At 44.5% G+C, this 23315-nt stretch overlaps 1 protein-coding gene across 2 annotated transcripts in view; it reads left to right on the top strand.

The window, feature by feature from the left end:
• The window catches only part of SIRT7 (sirtuin 7), a 421359-nt gene that overhangs the window by 124063 nt on the left and 273981 nt on the right, over window positions 1–23315 (top strand). For both annotated transcript variants that reach the window (XM_069655301.1, XM_069655302.1), the window contains exon 5: window positions 16572–16644. In XM_069655301.1, coding sequence (XP_069511402.1) covers window positions 16572–16644 — 73 coding nt within the window. The remainder of the gene's footprint in view (window positions 1–16571; window positions 16645–23315) is intronic.

Raw genomic sequence — 23315 nt, 5'->3', positions numbered from 1 at the left:
ACTTATGCTTCTTGACCTGAGCACGGCTTTCGACCTTCTTGTTCAGGGCCTTATCCATCGCACGCTGAAAAAAGTCACAAATTGCTCTGAGGATGCAATTGGATGGCTCTTATCTTTTCTCTCAAATAGGAAATACAAAGTTCATTGGGGTGATAAATTCTCCCATGTATGGACATTCTCTGCGGAGTCCCACAGGGAGCAAGCCTCTCGCCCTTACTGTTTAAGCTTTACCTAAGATTACTCTGAGGTCCTGGATAACATCAAGGTCGTCTTCGCCAATTACGCGGATGATACCCGGCTGGTATTGGAATTGAGTGGTAACTACTCAGAAGACAGAGACTCCGTTTCATCCGTGTACAATTACAATGAATCATGGATGAACCATAACTGGTTATGCCTCAATGACAAGAAAACTGAGCCAATGATCTTTGGCTCCCATCAAGTGCGAGGCAAATTAACCTCTCAATAAGTCTTTCCTCATTAAGGAAAACCCAATACAGGTTGTAGGAAAGGTTAAGACGCTGGGTATGTTCATGGAGTCCTCTTTGAGTGCCAACGCTCAAGCTGCATATGTGACAAAAAATGGCTCATATTATCTCAGGCTATTAAGATCAATAAAATCTTACCTTCAGCGCCATTGTTCAAGGCAATGGTGCTGGTCCATAAATGCCTATATGAGAACGGCCTATCTCAAATCAAAAATCTCCAGATATGTTCCAGGCCGCTCATTAAGATCTGAACACAGGGGTCAAATCACAGTTGCCACTCACAAGAGATCTAACGGAATATGGAAGGCTTTCCCCATATCAGCGGCTGTCAAATGGAATAGTCTGCCTGTAGATCTAAGATAAGAAACCAACCTCTGCAGCTTCAGAAAAAAAGTTGAAAACCCTCATCTTTAAATAACTCTTAGCATCTATCTCATAGATAGCCTGCATTTACTCTGTTCTCTATATTGCCCTGTCCCCACGTTAGTCTCTTGTGTTTGTGGAGTCTCTTTGTCACGCCCTGATGCCTGTGGGTGACCAGCCCGATATAAGCATATAAATAAATAAAATAACGGCAACTCCCCTGCCAGCACGGTGGGGTCAAGGCTTGGAAATGATCTTAAAGCCGTCAGGTAAGAGAGTAAAAAGCAGTGACTGAGCTGGTACTGAACAAAGTCTCAGTGAATGTGAGATTGTCAAGGTCAGTGTCTTCAAGAAGGAGGCCGATGTCGGCAGAGTGTTAGTTGGCTGAGCAGGTGTTGAGAGTTGCCAGGTGGAGACGATATTTGCCTTTTGAAGGCTTTCTGAGGTGGAGTACCGGGGCGTGGTACTTCAGTCAGAGGTGGTGGAGCAGAGAAGGAAGTAGAGGAAGAGGCAGGAGAAGGAAGGAAGGAATTTAATGAGAGACGGCAGGTCCGGTCAAAGAGAAGGTGGTTGGCCTGAGGACCCTGAACAAGGATGTTGCCTGTGTGGTAGACATTAATGCAGCAGCGAGATGAGAAGAAGCCTGCCAAGAGGACTTTGCACTTGGTGCCACCGTTAATGGGAGAGGCAGAGAAAGGGGAGAGAGTATAAATGAGAAGTCCATAGGTCTGGAGATGGGACAGAGAAGAGAATGTCAGTGAAGATTTCTCTGGAGGATGCACTGACATAGGATGTCTTTTTGTGGGCCTTTTCCATCCAGATTTTGTGCAGGAGGGTGGATGGGTGAACGTGTAGCAGTTAGATTAGATTGGAGAGCTGGAGAGTGCCATCTCAAGGACAGAGGATAGATGAGAGAAAGACTGAAAAAGAAAAAGTAGAGGGGTTGCATTGCATAGTCCTGACCCTGACTCACAAACCGCATTGCAGTTTAAGGAGGGAACAATGCAGGAATTTGTTTAAAAATAGGAGCACACCCACCTAGATTTGATTGTTAAAAACAGGAATATAAGCACTGCAGCCCAAGGTGGAAGCAAGATGTACTAACAGCGTGCACAAGAATGCGAGAGTAAAGGACGCAAACACAAAGACAGATGTAATGACCATGTAGCACAAAGGGAGCAATGTCATAGAGTGATAGTTCAAGGCGAGGCAGTCAGGAGTGGCACAGATAAGGTTTGAGGGATAGCTGGAGCAGGCAATGGAGCGGTCAGTCATCACCCACATTTTTGTAGAGGAGTTTATAGTCCAAGGTCAGGTGATAGACGTGCCCAGGAGTTTGCGCATTGTTTGTGGGCCTGCAATAAGGTAGGGGGCCCATCCAAACTCAATCCGGCTGAGACAGGCTCAGACAGGGCCTTTTTCAGCATGCCTTCTGCGAGTGGGCCGGCTACGAAGCCTGCCGGCATCCAATTGGCTGGTATGTAGTAACAAGTGCATGATAGCCCATGCATTTCATGTTATCATTGACAAATCCAAGATGGCTGCTCACAGTCAAATTCTAGACAGAAAGTGAAGCTAAAAACCAGAAGGAATGACACGCTCTTTTCACCTCATCACCTAGCCCATTAGTGGTTGCTCTCTTTGATATTGTCAGCAGGGATGAGGGGATTTCTTCCTGATCGGGGTTGCAGCTTGGATGCTTTCACAACTTTTATATTCTCAGGGTTGGTGTCCGAATTCCCATGAATTTTGTTTCCCCTGCACTTTCCCAGCTTCTACACCATTGTCTTGGGCCCCGTTCACCTCCCCTTGCACTTGTGTACCTTTCTCTATGGTCCGCAGTGCTCTCAGTGCTTTTGTGATGCATCTAGACCACGTTCCCTGCTTGCAGCAGCAAAGTGAGGGAAATGTCCTTCTGGCGATCATTCTTCCTGCTCCGCACGTTCGCCCTCCCAACGGGGTACCAGGAGGTGCTTCCTCCTCCGTGGACCAGTCCTTCCACACTGGACCCTCCCTGTGGTGGCGTGCTCCCTTTGTGGCATCCTGCCTTTCCTCCAGTGCTTCGTTCTCTGAATTCCTGGTTCCTCCAGGGAGGGCTTGACATTAGTCTGAGTTCTTCCTCAGTTTTTATGCCCGCATCAATTCCATATCGACTAGACGGATCACTTTGGTTCTGTGGAGTACTCCTTAGTATTCCACGCTTCTTTCTTGGCTCAGTACTACATGGATCAGTCTCCCAAGAACAGAGTCCATCCTCATCTTGGTATTAGGAAGGGGGACTCTATTTGGGTACTCGCTACTATTTCTTGTCCCAGTACTAAATGGGTCAGTCTCCCAGGAATGATGAAGTCCTTCTTTGTCTTGGTATTGTGAAGGGGAGCTCTATTCGGATAGTCCTTGTCCGCCTCCTTTCCAGTACTTCCTATACTGGAAGTATAAGAGAAGCACATGGGAACCATGTGAATGGTACTGGTATGGGTTGGTGAGGAAGGTGGGCTACAGTGAGGTGGGTTGTAGGGATACCATACTCTCACTAGGTCGTCACTTATCCCATATGGAGTGTGCTTCCCCATGAGATCCAATCGCAGAGTACAACCCCCATGAGGGCTATCGGGTAGCAGCCTCACCTCCTTGGCCTCATGTGAAGGGGAGAAGTGATGACATCCAAGGATTTGTCACACTACTTATACACGGACGCATTGTAAATAAGGCTAGGTTATGACACACGCATAAAGCAAAGCTGAGGATAATCCGTATATGTGTAAGGAGAAATAACTGAACATTGGTTGGCAAGTATAGATCCAGGCACTTTCCAGATATAATGGGTTTTGTACTGGAATTATACAACTAACTATAGTTGGATGGAAAGCTGTAGGGATAGTGTCAATTCTATTATACTTTCAAATCAGTACAAGGAATAAAATAAGCAGTGTTGCGGTGCAATTTTCTATGCAATTCTGTAGGTTTGCTAATTAAATTGGCACTTGTGTAGCAAAGTTAGCTATTTAAGTTACCCTGTTCAATGAAAGCACGGCTCACCCTGCATTCCTCTCTTGCCTTCAGAGCTCTCTCCACCCTCTTTTCTCTGTTCACTGCAAGTTCAAAGGGGCTAATGGAGAGAGTGCAGCAGTAATCATCCCCTTCACTCGTGTGCCAAATGTCCTGTGTGGGAGTGCTACGCACATTTTATTTTTCTAATAATTGCAAACCAGAAGAAATTGGGATAATACTGTTAAGCTAACTGTAACCTGTCTGCCAAAGACCAGTAGGTGGCATTTTTTTTAACAAAAGGCTTTCAATTCCTTTTCTAAAAATGCAATGGGTTACATAATGCATAATTACAGAATTGCTACTGTAAAACACTGCATTGTCTCCATGCTTTACAGTGACGTGTGACGTGTAAACCTAAATTTCATTTTGTTGGGAAAGATGCATCATATCGATGAGTGGAGACTTTTGAAAATGTACATGACCACGCGGTCAAATACTAGTCCTGTGGCCGGCTGGTTACATACAGCTTGCAACTGGCGCTCAACCCATTATCTGATCCCATACGCCTTGACAATTTATCTTACCATGTTGGTTTATACCTGCTACCCCGAAAGTGAGATGGTCGCAAACTACAATATTCTGCCTAGTTTGCCCAGTTATCTGCCTGCTACGCCATCCACTCTGCTTAGACTTTTACATAATGAATACACAAAGCTAACTATAAATTTACTTAAAGTAGCGATCAATAGTGTCATCTAGTCTGTACATCTACTGACCGACTGCAAAACTGTACACTGTAGTGAGCCTCCAGAGCTCACTTTGCTCTATGATTGATTGCTTTATATATTTGCACCTGCAGTAGAGAAAGCTGGTCAGACTGTTTTCAGAGCCTTTTTATCATATCTATTTGTGTCCATTCATGCAGCTAACCTTTTTACAGACACTCATCCAGGGCTCGCAAAGCATTTTTGCCCACTTGCATAGTCGAGTAGATGTTAAGAAGGGCCAGTACTATTTGCAGGGGATTTTGGAAACTTTTATTTAAACCCTACTTTGTTTGCAGTAAATGTCAAATAAAGGGTTCACTGTGCATGGCTGGCCTCTGGGTGGCAGCAGTGTGCCGAACTTAAGTGCGTTTGTGGTGACATGCACCATTTTACAGAAAGAATTTGCAAGGCCTGACTTATCTCACTAAAGTCTTACTTCAGCGGTATACTAAATTGCTGTATTTTATATCTTGGGTACAAGTATCTTCTGGTGGTATGAAAAACAGAGTACAAAATTGCTAATCAAATGGGGTTGTTTGCTAATCAAGAAAAATGTAGCAAACTCTGCTAATCAATTTTTGAAAACTAATTTCTGCCTTGAAGTAGGCAGGAGCAGGGAGTTGTGAGAAACCAAAGGGTGTCTCGCCTGCTAGTCCCCAGGGAACTCTTTCTCAGGTGGCCAGGGCACAGCCATCCCCTTTGTATCCAGACCCTGGGGGTGGACCAGTGCGGGAGGATCACCTTGCTGGGGGCTCTTCAGGGAGAGGGGGTGAGGTAAACCAAGGTGAGACGTGGTATATTACCCCCTTTCCCATGCCCATACCCCATCCTGTGTTTTAGGATTCTCCAACATCCCACCCCACCCCCCCGTAAACACTGGGACGAGGAAGAGGGTTACTGAGAGTAAAGAGGCTAACCCTTGCATATCTCATTGGACATGTCCGGTTAATCAGGTCCGGCATAGTCAGGCATTTGACTTTAATCACATTCATCTGATACCCATTAGCTTCCCCCACACGGATGAAAGGTGGAACATAGAGACACATTCTGAGCAAGGTGAGGCACAAGAAGAAGCAGATCTTATGGGGCGAAGGCAAACCCATTGGAGCAGGACGACTGATCGAGAGGTGGGAAAACCCTGAAGTTCCCTGCAGGAGGCCATTGCCTCTAGGAAACCGAGATGGAGAAGCAGAGAAAGCCAAATCCCAGACAAGAAGCTTGCATTGTGTTTAAAGGACACCAGCAACCCTCCCGGGTGAACGACAGAGTTGGGGGGGGGGGGGGCAAGCCTGTGGTATTTACCTTGACTCATGAATCAAAGCTGCAAAGACAAAGGAATGCACACAACCAGTGAGTTGGCGAAAGAAATGAAAGACCGGTTTGTGTTGAGAAAATATTTAAGCTGCAACAGTGTATTGCATGATTGAAGGTTGCGCACATGCTGATGAGACGCGAAAGAAAGCAAACTAGTAATGATCAAGTTACAGATAACTGAAGCCAGTGATACAGAGTAGCAGAGTGGTCCGGTGAAAGGACATAGCCCACTCGAAAGTCTCCGCAATTTGTTTCATTTCTTGTTATAAAATGGCAAACTGAACAAACTGTTAAATGCGCAATGGTCAAGATTAACCCAGACGAAAGGGGAAGTTAAAAGGCAATTGCTTGAAGATTTCTTTGAAATTTTCTCATTGAGGTATAAAACTATGAATACCAAGAGTCATTGCAGTAAATAATATTAAGGGAAAGCTGAAGTGAAAGTCGAAGCGGTCCTGCAGAGGTCTATGGTAAAAGTCTTGCACATTCGAAAGTCTTTGACATCAGTGAAAGATCAGAGCCTGGCTGAGGGTGAACAGAAACGTGAAATAAGTTGGAGTGGAACCCCGAAAGAATGTGAATGAAGCTTGGGGAAAGGAAACCCTCAAGTGCTGCGATTGTGAGGTCCGAGCCCGGCTGAGGGAGATCTATGTGAACTTTTTGTTTGAGTGTGAAAGAACTTTTGTAAAGCTGAAATAAGTGACTTTAACGTTGAAGTCCAAGCAGGCCTTGACCCACGTTTTGAACTGCCTTTTTCTTTTTATAACCTGGGACTGAGTGTGTCACCCTGTTTACAGGGGCTGCCTTACTCTGTGCTGTCCAACGTGGGAAGGACTCGGCCACATTGATCCTTTGTTATAACATTGACTTTCCTTTGCGTACACATTACCCTTTACACATTTCTTGTATAAGATAAGGCAGGCATTAGGTTTTGTTAGTATATGCCATTTTGATTTGACATAGACTGATTAGCACTGTGTTTTCCTTATGTGATGGTAGAGATTAGTCCCATCATAGCTATAAGGCAACGTAGGAGTTTTTCCAAACCCCAAGAATCTAATAAAGGTTTTGAAACTTGAAACCTTTGTGTCGGTGTCATACTTGCGATACCATGCCTCCCTTACAGAGTTCAAAAGAGTCACATGAGGTGATGGAAATGGCAGAAACAAGCAGGCAGTGTCCATTTGTCAGAGATACCATCATACAGGGGGGCACAAGATCTTCTCTAAGTAAAACAAACGTTGGCAAATAATTCAGACAAACATATATGAACAGAAACACTTTAAATGAAGTGGCTACAAACATATTAAGATGTACCTAAAAGCAGAGATGCAGACTACAGTCTGGCAGTAAGGAAGGATTAAGGCAAATTTCAGGCAAGTCTGGTTTAAAGCTAGCAAATATTTCAGGGAACATGGCCAATATCTACTGAAGCACTGTAGACTGTGACTGGTTAAAATGGTCTAGAGAAAATCTGATCGCCAGGTTGTAATTCAGAAAACTAGAACCCTCGCTAAGCCCTTTGCAGGAAAGCCTGCTGTAATATGGCCAAGCATTGACACACATGACAAAAGTGGTTTTGGACACACTTACTGGTTCTAGGGTATTTGTTTGCATGTGAATTTCACTCAGAAATTACTTGCAATAACACATTTACAGATGGCGGAAGCATTTTTCTGAAGGGTGCATGTACAAAAGCATAAGATTGAGAACAAAGTAGTGAGCTAGTTTATGGGGGTGCACAAAATTAGGACAAATACCAGGGCATGACAAAATTGACACAATTTAAATGAGAAAGCATGTTACTAACAAAGCTAACATTAACTAAGTGCTTCAAACTAAAATGGAGTACTAACTAAATATACAAGATCCCTCTTTAGCAAATACGTGAAGCTGAGCTTGGAAGCAATCCACAGTTTGGGTGACTTATATTGTTATGGGCACCAGGTTTCAGTGGAGCGGGCAGTTGGGGAGGAAGAGCGGAAGCGAAAAGATGCACAGAGAGGATATGGGACAATGATTTAGCGTGCAGAGGAGAATCGCAGGGAACGATATGGTGAGTAGGCTGAGATACAATCAGACAGGTACTGATGAGCAAGACCATTGATAGCTTGGCAGTCTAGGAGAAGGAACTTGAAAAGAGAGGTTTTGCATGGAGAACCAACCAATGTTGGTAGGTAGAATTGGTGAAGGATCTAGGTAGGTTGTAGAAAGTGTGGGTAGCAAAATTGAAGATTTTGTCAAGAGGGATGAAGGAATAGAGCAGAAGGCTAAGGGGTAGGCTTGAGCAGTAGTCCTTTTGCTGAGTAAAAGAGTGGAGATTAAAGTTTGTGTACTGATTTGCAAGAAAGACACATTTTCCAAATGCTGAGGTTAGCACCAGCGGCAGAGGCATTGGTAGTGAGGAATTTTTGCAGTCTTAGGCTGCTATCAAAGAGGACCCCAACACTGTAAGCCTTGGGTGATATGATATGGCATTTATAACGTGCCTGTACAAAAGTGTTTCTATGCGCCAAAGGCGAGGGAGCAAGCAGGTCCGGTGGGAAGGAGAGATGAGGGGGTAGGGATCGCATTGTTAGCTGGGAGAAAGATAGCAAGTGTTTGACAAGTTAAGCATGAGGCAGAGGGGAGCCATCCAGTGAGGAATTGCAGTGAAACAGTTTGTATTCTGTTTCGAGCCAGCTGGGGTGAAGAAGGGAAAAGGGAACATTATTTGATTGTAATCAAATAGAAAATGAAGGCCAAAGGCTGGAATAAGACTTCCTATGGCATAGGTATAGAGGTTGAAGAGCTAATGTCCAGAGGCCCGAGGATTGATCCTTGAGGGACATCACCTTGAAGATGGGTGGGGGTCAGAGGTTTGCAAGTTCCTAGAGATTTTAAAACATCAACCTTCCAAGTAGTAGGCAGGCAAGAACATATTTGCAAAACCCAAGGTCATTGAGAGGAGTGGTCGACGGCATGAAAAGTGTCAGAAAGGTCCTAGAGGTTGGGCATAGAGGAGAGTTTGGTATGGTAATGTTTATTTATATAGCGCCTATACACAGGCAAGTGTTTCAAAGCGCTCAAGGAGGGGAGGAACACAGGGGAAAAACAGTCGCTCAGAGCCCTTGAATTTCTGAGACGATAACGGTCTGCACATGCAGATTAAGTGAATATTATACATTTAACAGTTTCAGATACAGCAAATAGGCCTGCCAGTGATTCTGTGTTTTTTTTCAAGTGCACATTAAGGGGTGAAGACAAGAGAGAACAGACAGAACGATCTTCAGAAATATGCTAATTCCCTCCACCTTAGAGACCCCCAGCAACCTTGCTGGATTTTGAGGAATTGATTTTTTTTTTTTACCTGGCGAGAGTGAGACCCTTTACCCACTCTCTCATGATTTTGTACACCGTTTCTTTTGGTTGACAAACTCCACAGGCATCATCTTTTACATTGTGTCACACAGCACCTTCAGTGCAGTGGCACAGGGAAGTCTTTCAAATTTCCCCAAGGTTTAAATACCTTCTCTGGGATAAACTACTGTTTCCCAGAGCAGTAAAGTGAAATTGACTTTACTTACATTTGTAACTTTCTAGACCCAGCACACACTATCTTACAAAAGGGTGCTGGAGTGTTTACTTCGTATCCCCTTTGTCTAGCTTCTCATGTAAAATGTTTGTTACCCTTTCCTCATTGAATGGCCGGTGGCAGTAGTTTACTTTTAACTACTGTGGTGTACATTTACTGCGGGCTGCGTTCACAGCTGCAGTAAAGCACCCAAGGGTGCCATTTTTGTCAAAGTGGCCCGGACCTCTTTTTTTCGCCATTTCTTTGTGGAAAGGTCCTTCTTGAGATTTACTCTGCGCGCCAAACCAGGTTTGGACCCTTGGTTCGCTTTGCCTTTGGTAGGATTCACGTGTGACGCCCGTCTCTGGCTCCAGGGTGTTGGTGGGGGCAGGAAGTGAGGGAGGTGCCCGAAACTCCCTGTGCTTAGTCTCCTAGGAGACCCAAATGCACTCTGCAGTTTAGTTTATTATTTATATAGTGCCGCCTGGCCCTGGGGCATCCAGGCGCTTGGCAAGGTTACAAGGTAGCCAATATATTACAAGCATGGTCAGTAGGTACATAATACAGGTAGTCTAGACATTATAAAACAGTTATTGATAATATATACATTATAACATATTTACAAGATTTTAAATGGTACAGATTGTGCAGGCAGCAAGTACATTTGTGTAGTAATAAGTTGGCGTTTTAGGCTTCTTTGGCCAGTAGACAAGTTTTGGCATTGAGTCTGAATCGGTGAAAGGATGTTTCGGATCGGAGATCGGCTGGTAGTGAGTTCCAGAATTTGTCAGCAAGCACAGGGAAGCTTGTGCCGCCTGCTTTTTGGAGCTTAAATCTGGGGATATTTAGGCAATGTGTTTGGGCAGATCTAGTTGGGAGAGATGGGGTGTGGTGCGTGAAGTTGTCCGAGAGGTATCTAGGTGCTTGGTTGGATAAACATTTGTGTGTGAGAGTGTTTTATATTCGATCCTCTGTGGTATAGATAGCCATTAACAGGATTGTCTGGCGTCAGACCTGTGCTCGTGTTTGGGTATGTTCTTAGCTGGTCTTGGTGCGTTATTTTGGATAACTTGCAGCTTGTTCATGTTCTTTTGGCTGGTACCCAGGTAGAGAGCGTTGCAGTAGTCGACTTTGGAAAGTACTAGTGCTCTGGCTAAGGTGGTGCAGTTGGAGGTCGAGAGGTAAGGTCTACTGGCATTGATGAGCTTACATGTGTAAGCGGTGGCAGATGAGATGGTGGTGTTTTGTCTTATCAGTGTAAGGGAGGAGTCGAGGTAAATCCCAAGAGTTTTGACGTTGTTGGAGACGGTAATGTTGTTGCCGTCAATGGTGAATGTCTGGTAAAGTGTGTCGAGTTTGAGTCTGGATTGGGAGACTAGGAGAAGAAGCTCTGTCTTGTCGTTGAGGCAGAGGCAGTGTTTGCCCATCCATTCTTGGATAATGGAATAAGTAATCGCCTGTTAGTGGGATCAGTATTTAAGTGTCATCTGCGTAATTCGTGTAGATGACGCCCAATTGGTCCAGTATGTCGAGAGGTTTTGTAAACACATTGTATAGTGTGGGGGAAACACAGGAGCCCTGGGGGACGCCGCATGTAACGGGGGCTAGTTCGGCAGAGGCTGTGGGAGCAAAAACCCTCATGGATCTGTTGTGATTGGCCGGCTCACTGTCCGGCAAGAACAGCCACCCTGCTTGGTGACTGACAGCTAGGCTGGAATGAATGGGAGAGAACTGAATACAAGGCGAGGCTTTTGGCTTGGTAGGCAGGGTCGACACTGGACAGAGAAACCGAAGAGGAACTTGAAGAGGACGCCTGCTGCAACTACTAGACCGTTGGTTTGCCCGGTGAAGCCCTGCTGCTGTGCTGAAACTCAAAATTCATATCGACAGAGAAGCCCCTGCAAGGACGACTTCTCCCTTTGAGTTGGTGGGACCAATCAACTCCAAAGTAAGCCCCCTGGACATTCTGTCTGAGCTGGTTGCATTTCCAGAGTTGCTGCTGGAAACAGAAATGCCAGGGAGAGGAACACCAGATTGTGTGCGTTGCTTTTAAGATGGCCAAGATGGCCAAGAATGACAGGAAGATCCTCTGGTCTCCCAGGAAGCAGGACTGACTGAGCCTGAGCCCCCTCAACAGAGTGCAGGACCCCAGAAGCATGGAAAGTCCATCTCGACAGCCAGAAACCACAGTGTAGCTATTTGCGGTAGTCGCGAGGAGCTGAAACACCGAAGTGCCACTTGTTTGCAAATTGCCGGTTGCGAGCGTTGACCGTCCCATTGCAGTGCAGGAGTCCCCAGAAGTCCTCCCTCTTGTCTCCACGACTGAGGCCCCGGAACAGTGAGATCTGCAGAGCTGCACAGCAACAGGAGTCATCTGCTGCACTTTTTCTTTACTCCAAAGGTACTGTAAAGTCTGAGAGAACTTAGAGTTGCTTGCATCTTCTACTACTCGCAACCCTAAACTGTTTGTGGCCCTACACTGATTCTTCTTTTCTTCAAAGACTTCTAAAACTTTGTGCAAAGACTTTTCTACTTACCTACCAGAAGTGCTCTAGCCCATATAAGACTTTTGACTAATGACTTTGGCTTAACCTGTTCTACTGAATGACTGCATAGGGGATCTAAAAGCATTTGCCTGCTTAAGAATATTTGTGGTCTCTTGTTTGTGCTAATAACCTTTTCCTTTGACAATTCTAGAAGTATTCTAAATGCAACAGTAAGCTATTAATGTCCCAAGCACCCTAATTATTGAAGTCACCTGAGGATGTAGGTTGTGACTGTGGGCGATCCCAAAAGGGTCTTTACTGATTTAGAACTTAAGAGTGTGTAGTTTTGGAGCGTATTTGTGTGTTGATTTTAGATTGCTCTCTTCTGAAGAAGGCTTATTCTAAATGACTGATACATTAATAATTGTTTATTTAAGAAACCTGTGTGTAAGAGTTTATTTGATTACTTGTCACTGTGATTCTCTGTGTAACTCCCCTACAGCTCACATTGACCCCTCTTGAAATAAGCCTGGCTGCTCAACACGTTACCAGCGTGTGTAGTACAGACCTATACCAAAGGTTGGGTTCCTATTGCCAAGAGAGAAGGGTTGTTGTAGTGCACCCAAAGGGTACTGCATACAATCTTGCCTAACAGCCGTATACAGATTGTGCAAGAGTGGAAGGGGAAGGGAGGGGCAGGGGACCAACCAAGTGCGCCTAGTCAGTAGAGACTAGTGAAGAGCGGAGAGAAAAGCTCTCAATATTTTATTACAAGTGCAGTGGGGAGTAGGGCCTAGCGACAGTGCAGAAGGACTGGCAGAGGGTACCTGAGACCTGTGAGACTATGTGGTACACCAGGCGGCCAGGAATAAGGTGTGAGGGAGGAGGGAGAGAAGGAAGAGCACAGAGCTAGGTTAGCATGGTAGGGTGAGAGAGAAGGAAGAGGAGAAGACTAAGGTCTTGAGGAGTTTCCGGAACTTGAGAATTTCAGACTCAAGACGGAGGGTGGCAGAGGGTGGGTTCCAGAGGGAGGCACCAGAGGGAGGGTGAGCATTAGAGAGAGCGTTTGAGACATGCATGAATGCATTCTTGGTGGAGTCTTTACTACAGAATCTAAATGGATCTCCAAGGCCATCATCCTCAAGGTACCTAGTAATCCGGTCAAAGACTAACCGCTCAAGGACTTTCGTATAATGGGGAAGTAGAGGAACTGGGCAATAGTTTGCTGGGACATTTGGGTCAGCAGAGGGTGTTTTCAACAGGGGTAAAACCGTTGCAGATTTCAAGGAGGCGGGGAACAGTCCAGCGGAGGGAGAGTTAGGTTAAAGAGCTCACAGAGATACATTCAAGTGATGAGACTAGGCCTTTGACCATTTGGGGAGAAAAGGTTTGATAGGAGGGCGAGATGGGTTGACCTTGAGAAGGATGGGTGCTAATGTAGGAGAAGTAGGCGAGAAGTTGTAGAGCATAGAAGTGGTACAGGGTAAGAGTTTGTGGACAGAAGGTGGTTTGAGGAGGTAGAGCGAGGAGGGTTGTGAGAGTTATGTATATTGGCTTCTACTACTGAGCAAAGATTGGAGGGTAGCTGAATGTTTGCTGGGATGACTGTGAAGGGAGGAGATTAGGTTTGTGAAATACGAAGATTTGGCAGAGTCCAGTGCAGAGGTTGGGGGACGGGGGGAAAGGGAATCTTTGTAGGGTAGTAGTAGGAGTAGTAATTTTTGCCAGCAACGTAGTCCGTGCATGTTTGCTTTAAGGGTCTGAATTTCAGAGGTGATTCAATGCTGAGGATGAGAGTGGGAAGTGTGAATTTTCAGAGAAGCAGTGTTGGCCAAATGGAGTCGGATGTGAATAGTGCAAGTCAGAGAAAGCACAGTCAATGGAAGAGGCATGAATAGGAGAAAGACGGGATAGAGGTCCTCGCATCATTAAAGTAAGGGGCAAGAGAGTCCTTTCTGAATTTTCTCAGTTATTCAAGAGGTGGAGAGGCTGAGATGATAAAGTACACTATGGAGAGATCAGTGGGAGAGGGGTCAATGAGTGGTCAGAAGAGGAGAGGGAATTAGAGAGAAAGATGAGGTAAATAGAGTTCCCACCAATATGGGGCAGGCTGGTCGCGTAGGCAGCCTTCAAATAGGGGTTTTAAGGCAGGTGATTGCAGATGACTTGGGAAGGTTAAAGTCCCCGAGCATGACCATGGTGATGTCGGTAGGAAGTGATTTGAGGAGAATGGTCGGATCATGGAAAGAGGAGTTGAGAGAACCAGGGCATTGATGGAGGGCCAGAACTGTGAGCGGATTAGAAGGGAGGAGTTGAATGGTGATAAATTCAAAAGAAGAAGAGAAGACCCTCGAATGGTGGCACAGGAAAGCAGGGTGATACAAACTACAATGATATAGGTATATCTAACGAAAACACTGTCGGGATGGGGTAACATCATCATACATCTGACCCAGGTGTCCTATTGGAATTATTGCTCAAAACACAAATCTCCAAAGCCTATTCTTAAAAGTCCTTGCCCTTCCGTGAGACACCCTATTCTGCAAATAATGTTCAAACGTTGTGGCCATCAGTCTCCAAAACCTATCCTTGGTAAATACTTGGCATCCTAAGCTTCAAATACAAAAGTGCTATAGTTTGGCCAAAATATTTCTTTAAATACAAATCTAACATGTCATTCCCTATCGACAATTCTCTGTGAAGGCTAACATCCAAACTCGGTAGTCTTCCTGCTTTCAAAACCTCTCTGAAGACCTCTCCCAGGATTTGGGTTCCTCAGTTTCTTACATCCGGTTTACTCTTCATGGGCTCTTTCTCAGCCTTTGGTATCTTCAAGTCTCACAGTGGGTCTTCCCCAGACCCTGTGTTTCTTTCATACACACACCAGGCCTCTCTGAAACTTGGGGTTTCTGAATACTTGCAATAGGTATCTTGCAGACTTTGAATTTTTTCAGTGAACTCTCTGACCTTCGGTTTCTCCGCTTTCCCTGAAGGGAGTCTCTCCCAGACCACAGATAGACTTTTCAGGTGGCCCATATTCTGTCACCCTCTTACCACGGGAAAAAACAGGAAATGCCTTCCCGCTTCCTGGCACTGGGCCTTTCACTGAGTCCACCTAGGAACCTTTTTCTCTGCATGTTGGGACTCTGGGTCAGTCCCCTCTGGAGATGCTGCTACAGGTTGGCCAAGGTGAGGGCTTTCTGCCCCCAGGTAGAGGGGTCCCTGTGTATTATGGGATGGTTGGAGAACACGTCTTCTTTCCTGCAAACTCCTTTTCCTTTTCTTCCTTCTTTCCCTCCTCTTTTTGGAGTGTCTGAGAGCTTTGCACCTTATTGGGTCCTCGAGATTGGTTAGGGCCGGCATAGTCTTGTCCCTGTCTCTTATTGGTTACCTTGTGGCACTGGTTTCAACGGATATTTACATTCTTTATTCGGGATTGCTTGGTATTAATTATATCTGGCTCACCTTCATAATAATGATTTTGATGTGCTACTTATATAGCTCCTTAATCCAAAGCGCTTTACAGAGCACATATTTACATACAATATTACCCAACTGAAATTGGTATTCCTTTATCGACTTCGGAAGGATGAAGGGCTGAGTTGGCCTTGCCGGGATTCTAACCTGCGACCTGCAGATCACGCTCCGATCGCAGCAGCGAGCGCTCAACCCGCTGAGCTATTTTACCGGCTACCCTACAGGCGTGCCAAATTCGGATGATGCCCAGACAGTGTTGGTTTTTGAAAGAATTGCAGATTCTTACCAGACTGTGTGTGCACAAAGGAGCCCACTCTTGGAAGGTGTTTATGCAAGTCACTTTACATGGGTGTTTGTTTGAAACAGGTGTTGTCTTCTTGGAGTATATTTGCCGCCACATCAAGCTTGCAAATGTTTACTCAATTGCACTAACGTCACCAGTGTGGCTAACACACCAACCACACAAAGGCGCAGAGTTTAATCCTGAGGTTTATGGTTGAATCCTAGGTTAGACAGGCGTGTTTACTCCCAAGAATAACAGAAGGGGATTTATTCATGAGTTACAGAAACAATTCACCAAGATTATTCCGGAGATGCATAAAAGGGTTTTGTTTGTCCACGATTAACTCATAATGGCTATGGGTTACTTCAAATCGCCACCAAAAGTGATTGGGTTATTGCTGAATTCCAGAAAAGGCGCTTTATTTACTCAGGGGATGCACAGTAAGGGCTGAGTTACATTTGATTCCCAAGGAAGAGCCTGGTTTACTTTTGCTTCCCACTGAAAAGGCACTCTAGAAAGATGCCCAGATTACTACAAAGAGTGTGAGTTTGGGGTTGGGTTACTTCAGAGACAGACGCGCACACACACACTTTTACCCACAGTATGGCCTGCATAATTCATGAGTCATAGACCTAAACAGGCTGGTAAAGACGCAATGTGTTGCTCAGACACAGGGCATAAAGTATGTCTTGTGTCGCACAGAAGGGGTGGCGTGTTCTTGAGCCACAAATGAACAAGAACAAGATACTCAATAATCACATAGAAGGGCATCTGATAAACGTTTTCTTAGTGAGGCCCTTTTCACCTGTTGAATATTCTGATATCATTGTTTTTCTTTTCCTTTGCCAGTGCATCTGACCTGAGCGCTGCCGAGCCCACCCTTACTCACATGTGCATTGCACGTTTGCACGAGCACAACCTGGTAAGGAGTCTCTGTACTGTGCTCACTCTCCTACCTGCTTTCACCTTAAAAACCTCCCATTGTTAAGAACTCTTTTCTTCAAATTCACCCTAAATCCTTTCTCCTGTCCTACCCATCCCTTCTTCTGTGCTGCTCCTTCCCCTTTTACTGTGCTACCCCTTCATGCATGAAACCATGTCCCTCACATTAAGCTGCTTTGCCCCTTTCTGTATGTTGCCCATCTCATTTGCGTTGTATCCCTTCCATTCCGATGTGCTACCATTCATCTTTCTTGTAATGTACCCCCTTCTCAGTAAGTAAGTTGTCCCTGCCCTTTCAGCGTCCTACTCTCCATTTTGAAAAGTACAGCTCAAACTGTCTAATCCTCCTGACGTTTGCTGGAGGCCAACAGATTTCAGTTCCCGTTTCCTGACTTGACATCTTTTATCACTAAAGCATGACAGATAAAACAGCCCAAGCAAAGGAATTCCTCAAACCTACCAGTGTAACGTAATTTGCCTTTAAAATCGGCGCATGCCCATCACGTTTCAAGAATGTGGTTTGCAGCTGCATGATAAGCTTCAGACTGGCTGTTAACTTTGTTCTTGTACCAGTTCTAAATTAATCTAAAGTCAAGGAAATTACCCCTGAAGTGAAATGCATGATTTAGAGGGCTTATTTTTCTTTTTCTTTTTTTTGCTGTTTATTGGTTAAATTAAAACCTTTTATACCTTAAAAGTAAAACACTTGGAGGAATCCAACATAAAAGAATTTGAAACAGTTAATATAAACTTACATTTAAAATCTAGTAAACATCATACCTGTCTAAATATAAAGAGACCTTTAAAAAAAAATATCAAACAATGCAAATACTATAGCTTCTTAACAATTTCCTTCCATAAGTAAAATATCGTAAAATTCCCCAGAAAACAAATGGGATCATCATTGATCTGCACTAATAAAATTCATATCATGATTAATGTAGGCATTTGCATATAGTCTGGAAAGCCCAACACATCCCGTGAACAGGTGTATGGAGGTTTCCAGTTCTGTCACAAATTCTACATGTGCGTTCTTTCAGTGGGATACTATTCCAGGAACCAGTGATATCCAATGTTGGAAGTGGGTTAAGTCTTAGAAGCATAATAAACCACCTCGCATGGGGATTCTGCAGATTTATTTTACATAAATAACAGGGAGTGTTCACAGGAAAATCTTGCCTGGCATATTCTGCGTAATGCTTTTTTCCAGATAAATAACATTTTCTTCTATTACGATCCCAAACTCTGCCGTTTTTAATTTTTTTTTTTTAAAATAGATAGGTCAAATTTTCTGTTGAGACAAATGAGCAGCCTATCTTCTCAAGGAAGTCTTTAATATCTTTTAACCAGGGTTTTAGTGCCTTGATATTGATAAAGTTCACTTATTTTCCAAAAAGTGAGAATGAAGGGCTCTAGTATTATGGTAATTCGTCAACATCTTTACTTGGCGATTACACATACCTATAATTTATTTCGTACTGCGTGAAATAAGCCCCAACTCGTTACAGATCGCTTCAACTGTTACAGCTTGTGATAGGCCCAAGACCTTCCTGCATAATTTACCTTCCAATATACTTAACCATGCAGTTTCTTTTATAGTATAAATCTCTAATCCATATAAAATACTAGCAACAGTGCAAGCTTTATGTAGTTGAGTCAGTCCCTCTATTGACTGTCCCTCTGACTTAAATATAGATCTTATAGCCATACATTTTGCTAATACTTTTTCAATATTTTTAGCAAATTTAGCTTTATTCATTTTATTAGTGATAAGCGCTCCAAGGTTAATGCAACTATTTACCTCCTCCACCTTGGACCCGTGGATTGTCCAGTTATGCCTCTTTATGTTTCTTCCATTTGCTTTTATATTCCTAATTTTGGTTTTCTGTAAATTAATTAAACTATGTTCGAGGGCCTTGAGGCTGTGCTGTAATCCTATATCATCGGCATACATAGCCAGGCAGTCGGACATTGTGAAATTTGGTGAGGATTATTACCGCAATTTTGTAGCCCGTTACCTAATTTGGCCAGGTATGCAGGACTGGTGCTAAAGTACAGCCCTGTTTTAGGCCAAAATTAGCATCTTAATTCTATACTGAGTTCACCTTCAAGTTTAATTCTAATGCATACCTTATTACCAGTATAAAGTGCTTTTATGAAGTATAAGATTTGCATATGCTGTGTCCCTACTTTTAATGTTTCCCATAAAATGTTGATATAGTGTGTCAAATGCTTTAGTAAAATCAATAAAACTGATGTATAATGTCTTGTTTTTGTTCAATAAGGTGTCCTGGATAAAATGCATCAAAATCAAAGATTTGTGACAGTATTAAAACCATTTCTAAAACCTGATTGCTAAACCCAGATAATGTCTTTCTTTCTCAGTCCAATGATGGATGTAAACAGTAACTTACAAAAAATTTTAGCGCTAGAGTCCATCATTGACAGTATACGATAGGTGGCTGGCAAGTCTCTTGATCCTTTTTTTGTATATTGGGATCATCACGGACTGTTTCCATAATGCAGGGATTTGTCCCGTGGTTACAATTTCCTGGAAAATGTACATAATTATTGGCCCATGATTTCACATTTATCTTGTATAGGCCATTTGGGATACCATCTGTCCCCAGAGCTCACAAAGGTTTTCACTCCACTAAAAATCTTCATTGATCTTTTACCGTAAATGTAAAGTACTTACTTTCTATTAATGCTTGATGCTTATTATCAGTGTCTGATAGTATATTTCGATAAGATGCCATTTTCCCATATCTCGCACGTGATGGGGTTAAATTTCCAGCATGGGCATTTGTCTAGAATTGTGTTTTATGAAAAATGTACCAGAATTTTTACCTTTCAGTGCATTAAACATAATCTTCCATTGTGCTGAGGCCAATCTCATGAGGCAATCTAGCTGTGTATTTTAATCACATCCCTCACCAAGGGGCTGTCATTCCGCTATACCCCAGTGATGAATTTTTTTTTCACTGTTCGCACGCATTGGAAGCTCTGGCAGAGGTGGCGTCTGTTAAGTTAAGACCTTAATCGTGTTACCATTTGGGACAAATATCCAATGACTTTGATCCGGGATAGTCTGGAAGCAGTCCAAGGAACCGTCAATCTTCTCCAAACTGGATCTCCAAGGCGCTTACCATCTCCGAGTTTGTGCAGGCGACGAATGGAAGACAGCTTTCAGGACCCTACTGGCCATTCCGAATATCAAGTCATGCCATTTGGTCTTGTTAACGCTCCGCCATCTTCCAGCGGTTCATGGATCGATTGTTTTCAGATCTATTGTTTCATTCAGTGATCATTTATTTGGATGATATCTTGGTTTTTTTTCTCAATCCTAAGACGTACATCGGAGACAACTGTCAGAGGTCCTCAGACAATTACAGGAAAACCAACTTCTCGTTAAGCCAGAAAAATGCCTGTTTGAAGTCACATCTGTTCCTTATTTAGGCTTCATCCTCTCTGAGAAAGGGATAGAAGTGGACCCTCGGAAGATCTCTGCTCTAGTAGAATGGCCTTCTCCAACTTCGGTCAAGGAAGGGATAGTTCAGCCCAGAGTTTTCCTTGTTTGTCCATCCCATAACAGCCTTATTTAAGAAAGGTGTTGTTTTCTCTTGGGGGGCAGGAGGTGTCGGATGCAGATCAAGCCTTCGGCCACGTTAAGGAGTTATTTTATTCAGAACCCATCTTCAAACAACCTGATCAAGACCGGCCATTCATCGTGGAGACAGATGCATCGGCCAGGCTTTGGGAGCCATTTTGAAACAAGCGGTTAACGGGCAAGAACATCCCATTGCTTACCTTTCGAAAACCTTCAACCCAAGCGAGTCAAACTACTCAGTTATTGAGAAGGAATTAATGGCCATGAAACATGCATGTTTAGAGGGGCGACATCTTCTACGGGGTGCTGTTCATCCATTTCAGATCAGAACAGACAACCAAAATCTTGATGTTCTTCAGTAGATGGAATGTATGAATGCCAGACAAGCACGCTGGGTGTATTTTTTTGCCCAGTTAGACTTCGCCATCACTTACTTACCTGGTACAGAAACCACAGTGGCTGATGGATTTTCTCGTAGATACTCTGGTGAGACTTCCTCTGTTCCCGGGACCGAACCCCATTCTGCCAGGAATACATTTTTTTTTGTGTGGTATCTACATTCCTTCAGAAGGTCTGGAACTCTATCTACTCTGGGTGATTCTCTGGCTATTCACCCATAAAAGAAAGCCTCTTATTTTACAACAGTCGTTTGGTTATTCTGGACAAATCTCTCCAACAGAAACCCATGTCCTGGTGTCATGAGAACATTGCAGCAGGACACAGAGTTTGAGGCCACATTGGAACTTGTTCGCAGATCATCAGTGGCCTTTTCCAGCCAGGATTTGCCCCCTTATTGCACTTGGAGTGCATCCAGCCACCATTTGAACCCACGAGGTCTGCACCATTCCAAGATGGCCGACCGTCACATCTTCAGCCCTCTACTCAGCCCCACAGCCCTGCAAACATCGTGATTGGCCCTTCTCCCCTACTTGGGAGCCAACCACAAGCCGGCAGGCTTCGAGCCGGCCCACCACAAAGGCACTGTGCCTGTCTCTAGCCTGTCTACGCCGTCGAGCATAGGGCTAGAACCCCTGCCCACCTTCTCTGGGGTAAGCATACTGCCCCTTTCAACAACCTTTTCCTAACGCATTAGCCAGCGACCTGAACTGTTTCAAGCCTTCACTGACCCAGTATACATGAACCTCTCATCATTGCTACCTCCAAGGTCTCCACTGCACAGTGGTGCACTTGAACTTCCACAAAATGCTTCTGTGCTCTACTTGTATCCACTTAACCAATTACAGACCACTAGTCCTGTGTAGCCATTAGTAATGGTTTTAGCACTGCATTAGCATTATTATCCAACCCTCTCCTGCTTCATAGTAGTAACATGTATCACCACCTGCATTCTGCTCTGGCCATGCCCTGCTGTATGCTGCCTCTGATAACTGTATCTGCAGTACGGTCTACCATAGACCACTGTGACATTGTGTTGTGCCTTATGGTCGCTTAGAGACCACTGTGACATTGTATTGTGCCTTATGGTCGCCTAGAGACCACTGTGACATTGTGTTGTGCCTTATGGTCGCCTAGAGACCACTGTGACATTGTGTTGTGCCTTATGGTCGCTTAGAGACCACTGTGACATTGTGTTGTGCCTTATGCTCTCTTAGAGACCACTGTGACATTGTGTTGTGCCTTATGGTCGCTTAGAGACCACTGTGACATTGTGTTGTGCCTTACGGTCGCCTAGAGACCACTGTGACATTGTGTTGTGCCTTATGGTCGCTTAGAGACTACTGTGATACTGTGTTGCCCAACTGATACTGCATCTATCCCACTCTCGCCTACCCACCTCAATATGTACGCCACACATACATTGTACCTCTTCATAGGCTTAGTCCACACCTTACTGACCAGTAGTACTGACTACTCTATGCCCGCAGGGCAACCCAACAACCATATCATGGAACCTAGACACACCACCACACACGCTACTCCCCCCGATATCATACTCAGACAGTACAGACTCAGAAAACGGACATTCCCATTAGCATTCCCCTCAACACCAATGCAGGTAACACGCAGGAACCTACGCATAAGCTCTCGCACTCACACCAAGACCTGGCCACCATACACCATCACAGTGCTCCAGCGCCCTAACAGTGCTCCAACGCTCGATCCAACCTCACATGACCAGCGTAAAGTCGGACACCACTTGACTAGCAAGCCTACACACACTACCAAAAAGTCCATCACTAGTACAGTCCTCAAGCCACCACAACCAAAAAAGATCCAACACCTTAGATGTGCGTTATTAAATGTTCGCTCACTCAACGCCCACGCTTTAGAAGTTAATGACATTATTACCAACCAGGACCTAGATATGTTAGCCATAACAGGCACTCTGCCGCTGGCCCGACTATCAGTTTAGCTGTACCATCAGGATACTCGATCCTAAGACAGGATAGATTAACCAAAATAGGAGGTGGAGTTGCACTGATTTTTAAAGACACCTTAGCCTTAAGACAGACTCCCACCTCCGGGGAAGACACCATTGACATCCTCTCAGCCAAACTTACCCTCTCTCCCAAAAATACGGTAAACATTCACGTCATATATAGACCCCCAGGCCCTGCTAAAAACTTCAAAGGCATAGTCAACCATCTTCTTGGAAAAAACATCAAACAAACTTCCAAAACACTGTTTCTAGGAGACCTAAACCTTGGATTTAATGATAAACCCGACAAAGAAGCTACCACTCTCGCAAGAAACCTCACAGATCTAGGATTCACACAAATAGTCACTGCCCCGACCCATAATAAAGGCTGTATCTTAGAATAGGGGCCGGTCCCAACTGTGGATCCACTCTCAACTCTAACACAGCCCTTCCATGGTCTGATCACAACTGCCTCCAATTCTGCATCCCCATATCATCTTACTCCAAACCTCTAAAACATGCACCGGATACGCTAGCCAGAAGTGCCAAAAAACTCACAGCAGACAATATACGTCCCTTCCTCAACACCCCTTGCCTAGCACCCCGGTTCTCCTCCAACCCCAACACTCTAGCAGAGATCTTCAAAAACACCCTCGCCATG

Source organism: Ambystoma mexicanum, chromosome 3q, assembly GCF_040938575.1.
Source record: "Ambystoma mexicanum isolate Mex_15411 chromosome 3q, UKY_AmexF1_1, whole genome shotgun sequence".
NCBI lineage: Eukaryota > Metazoa > Chordata > Amphibia > Caudata > Ambystomatidae > Ambystoma > Ambystoma mexicanum.
Note: the sequence above shows the minus strand (reverse complement) of the source record. Positions and strands in the feature narration are given on the sequence as shown.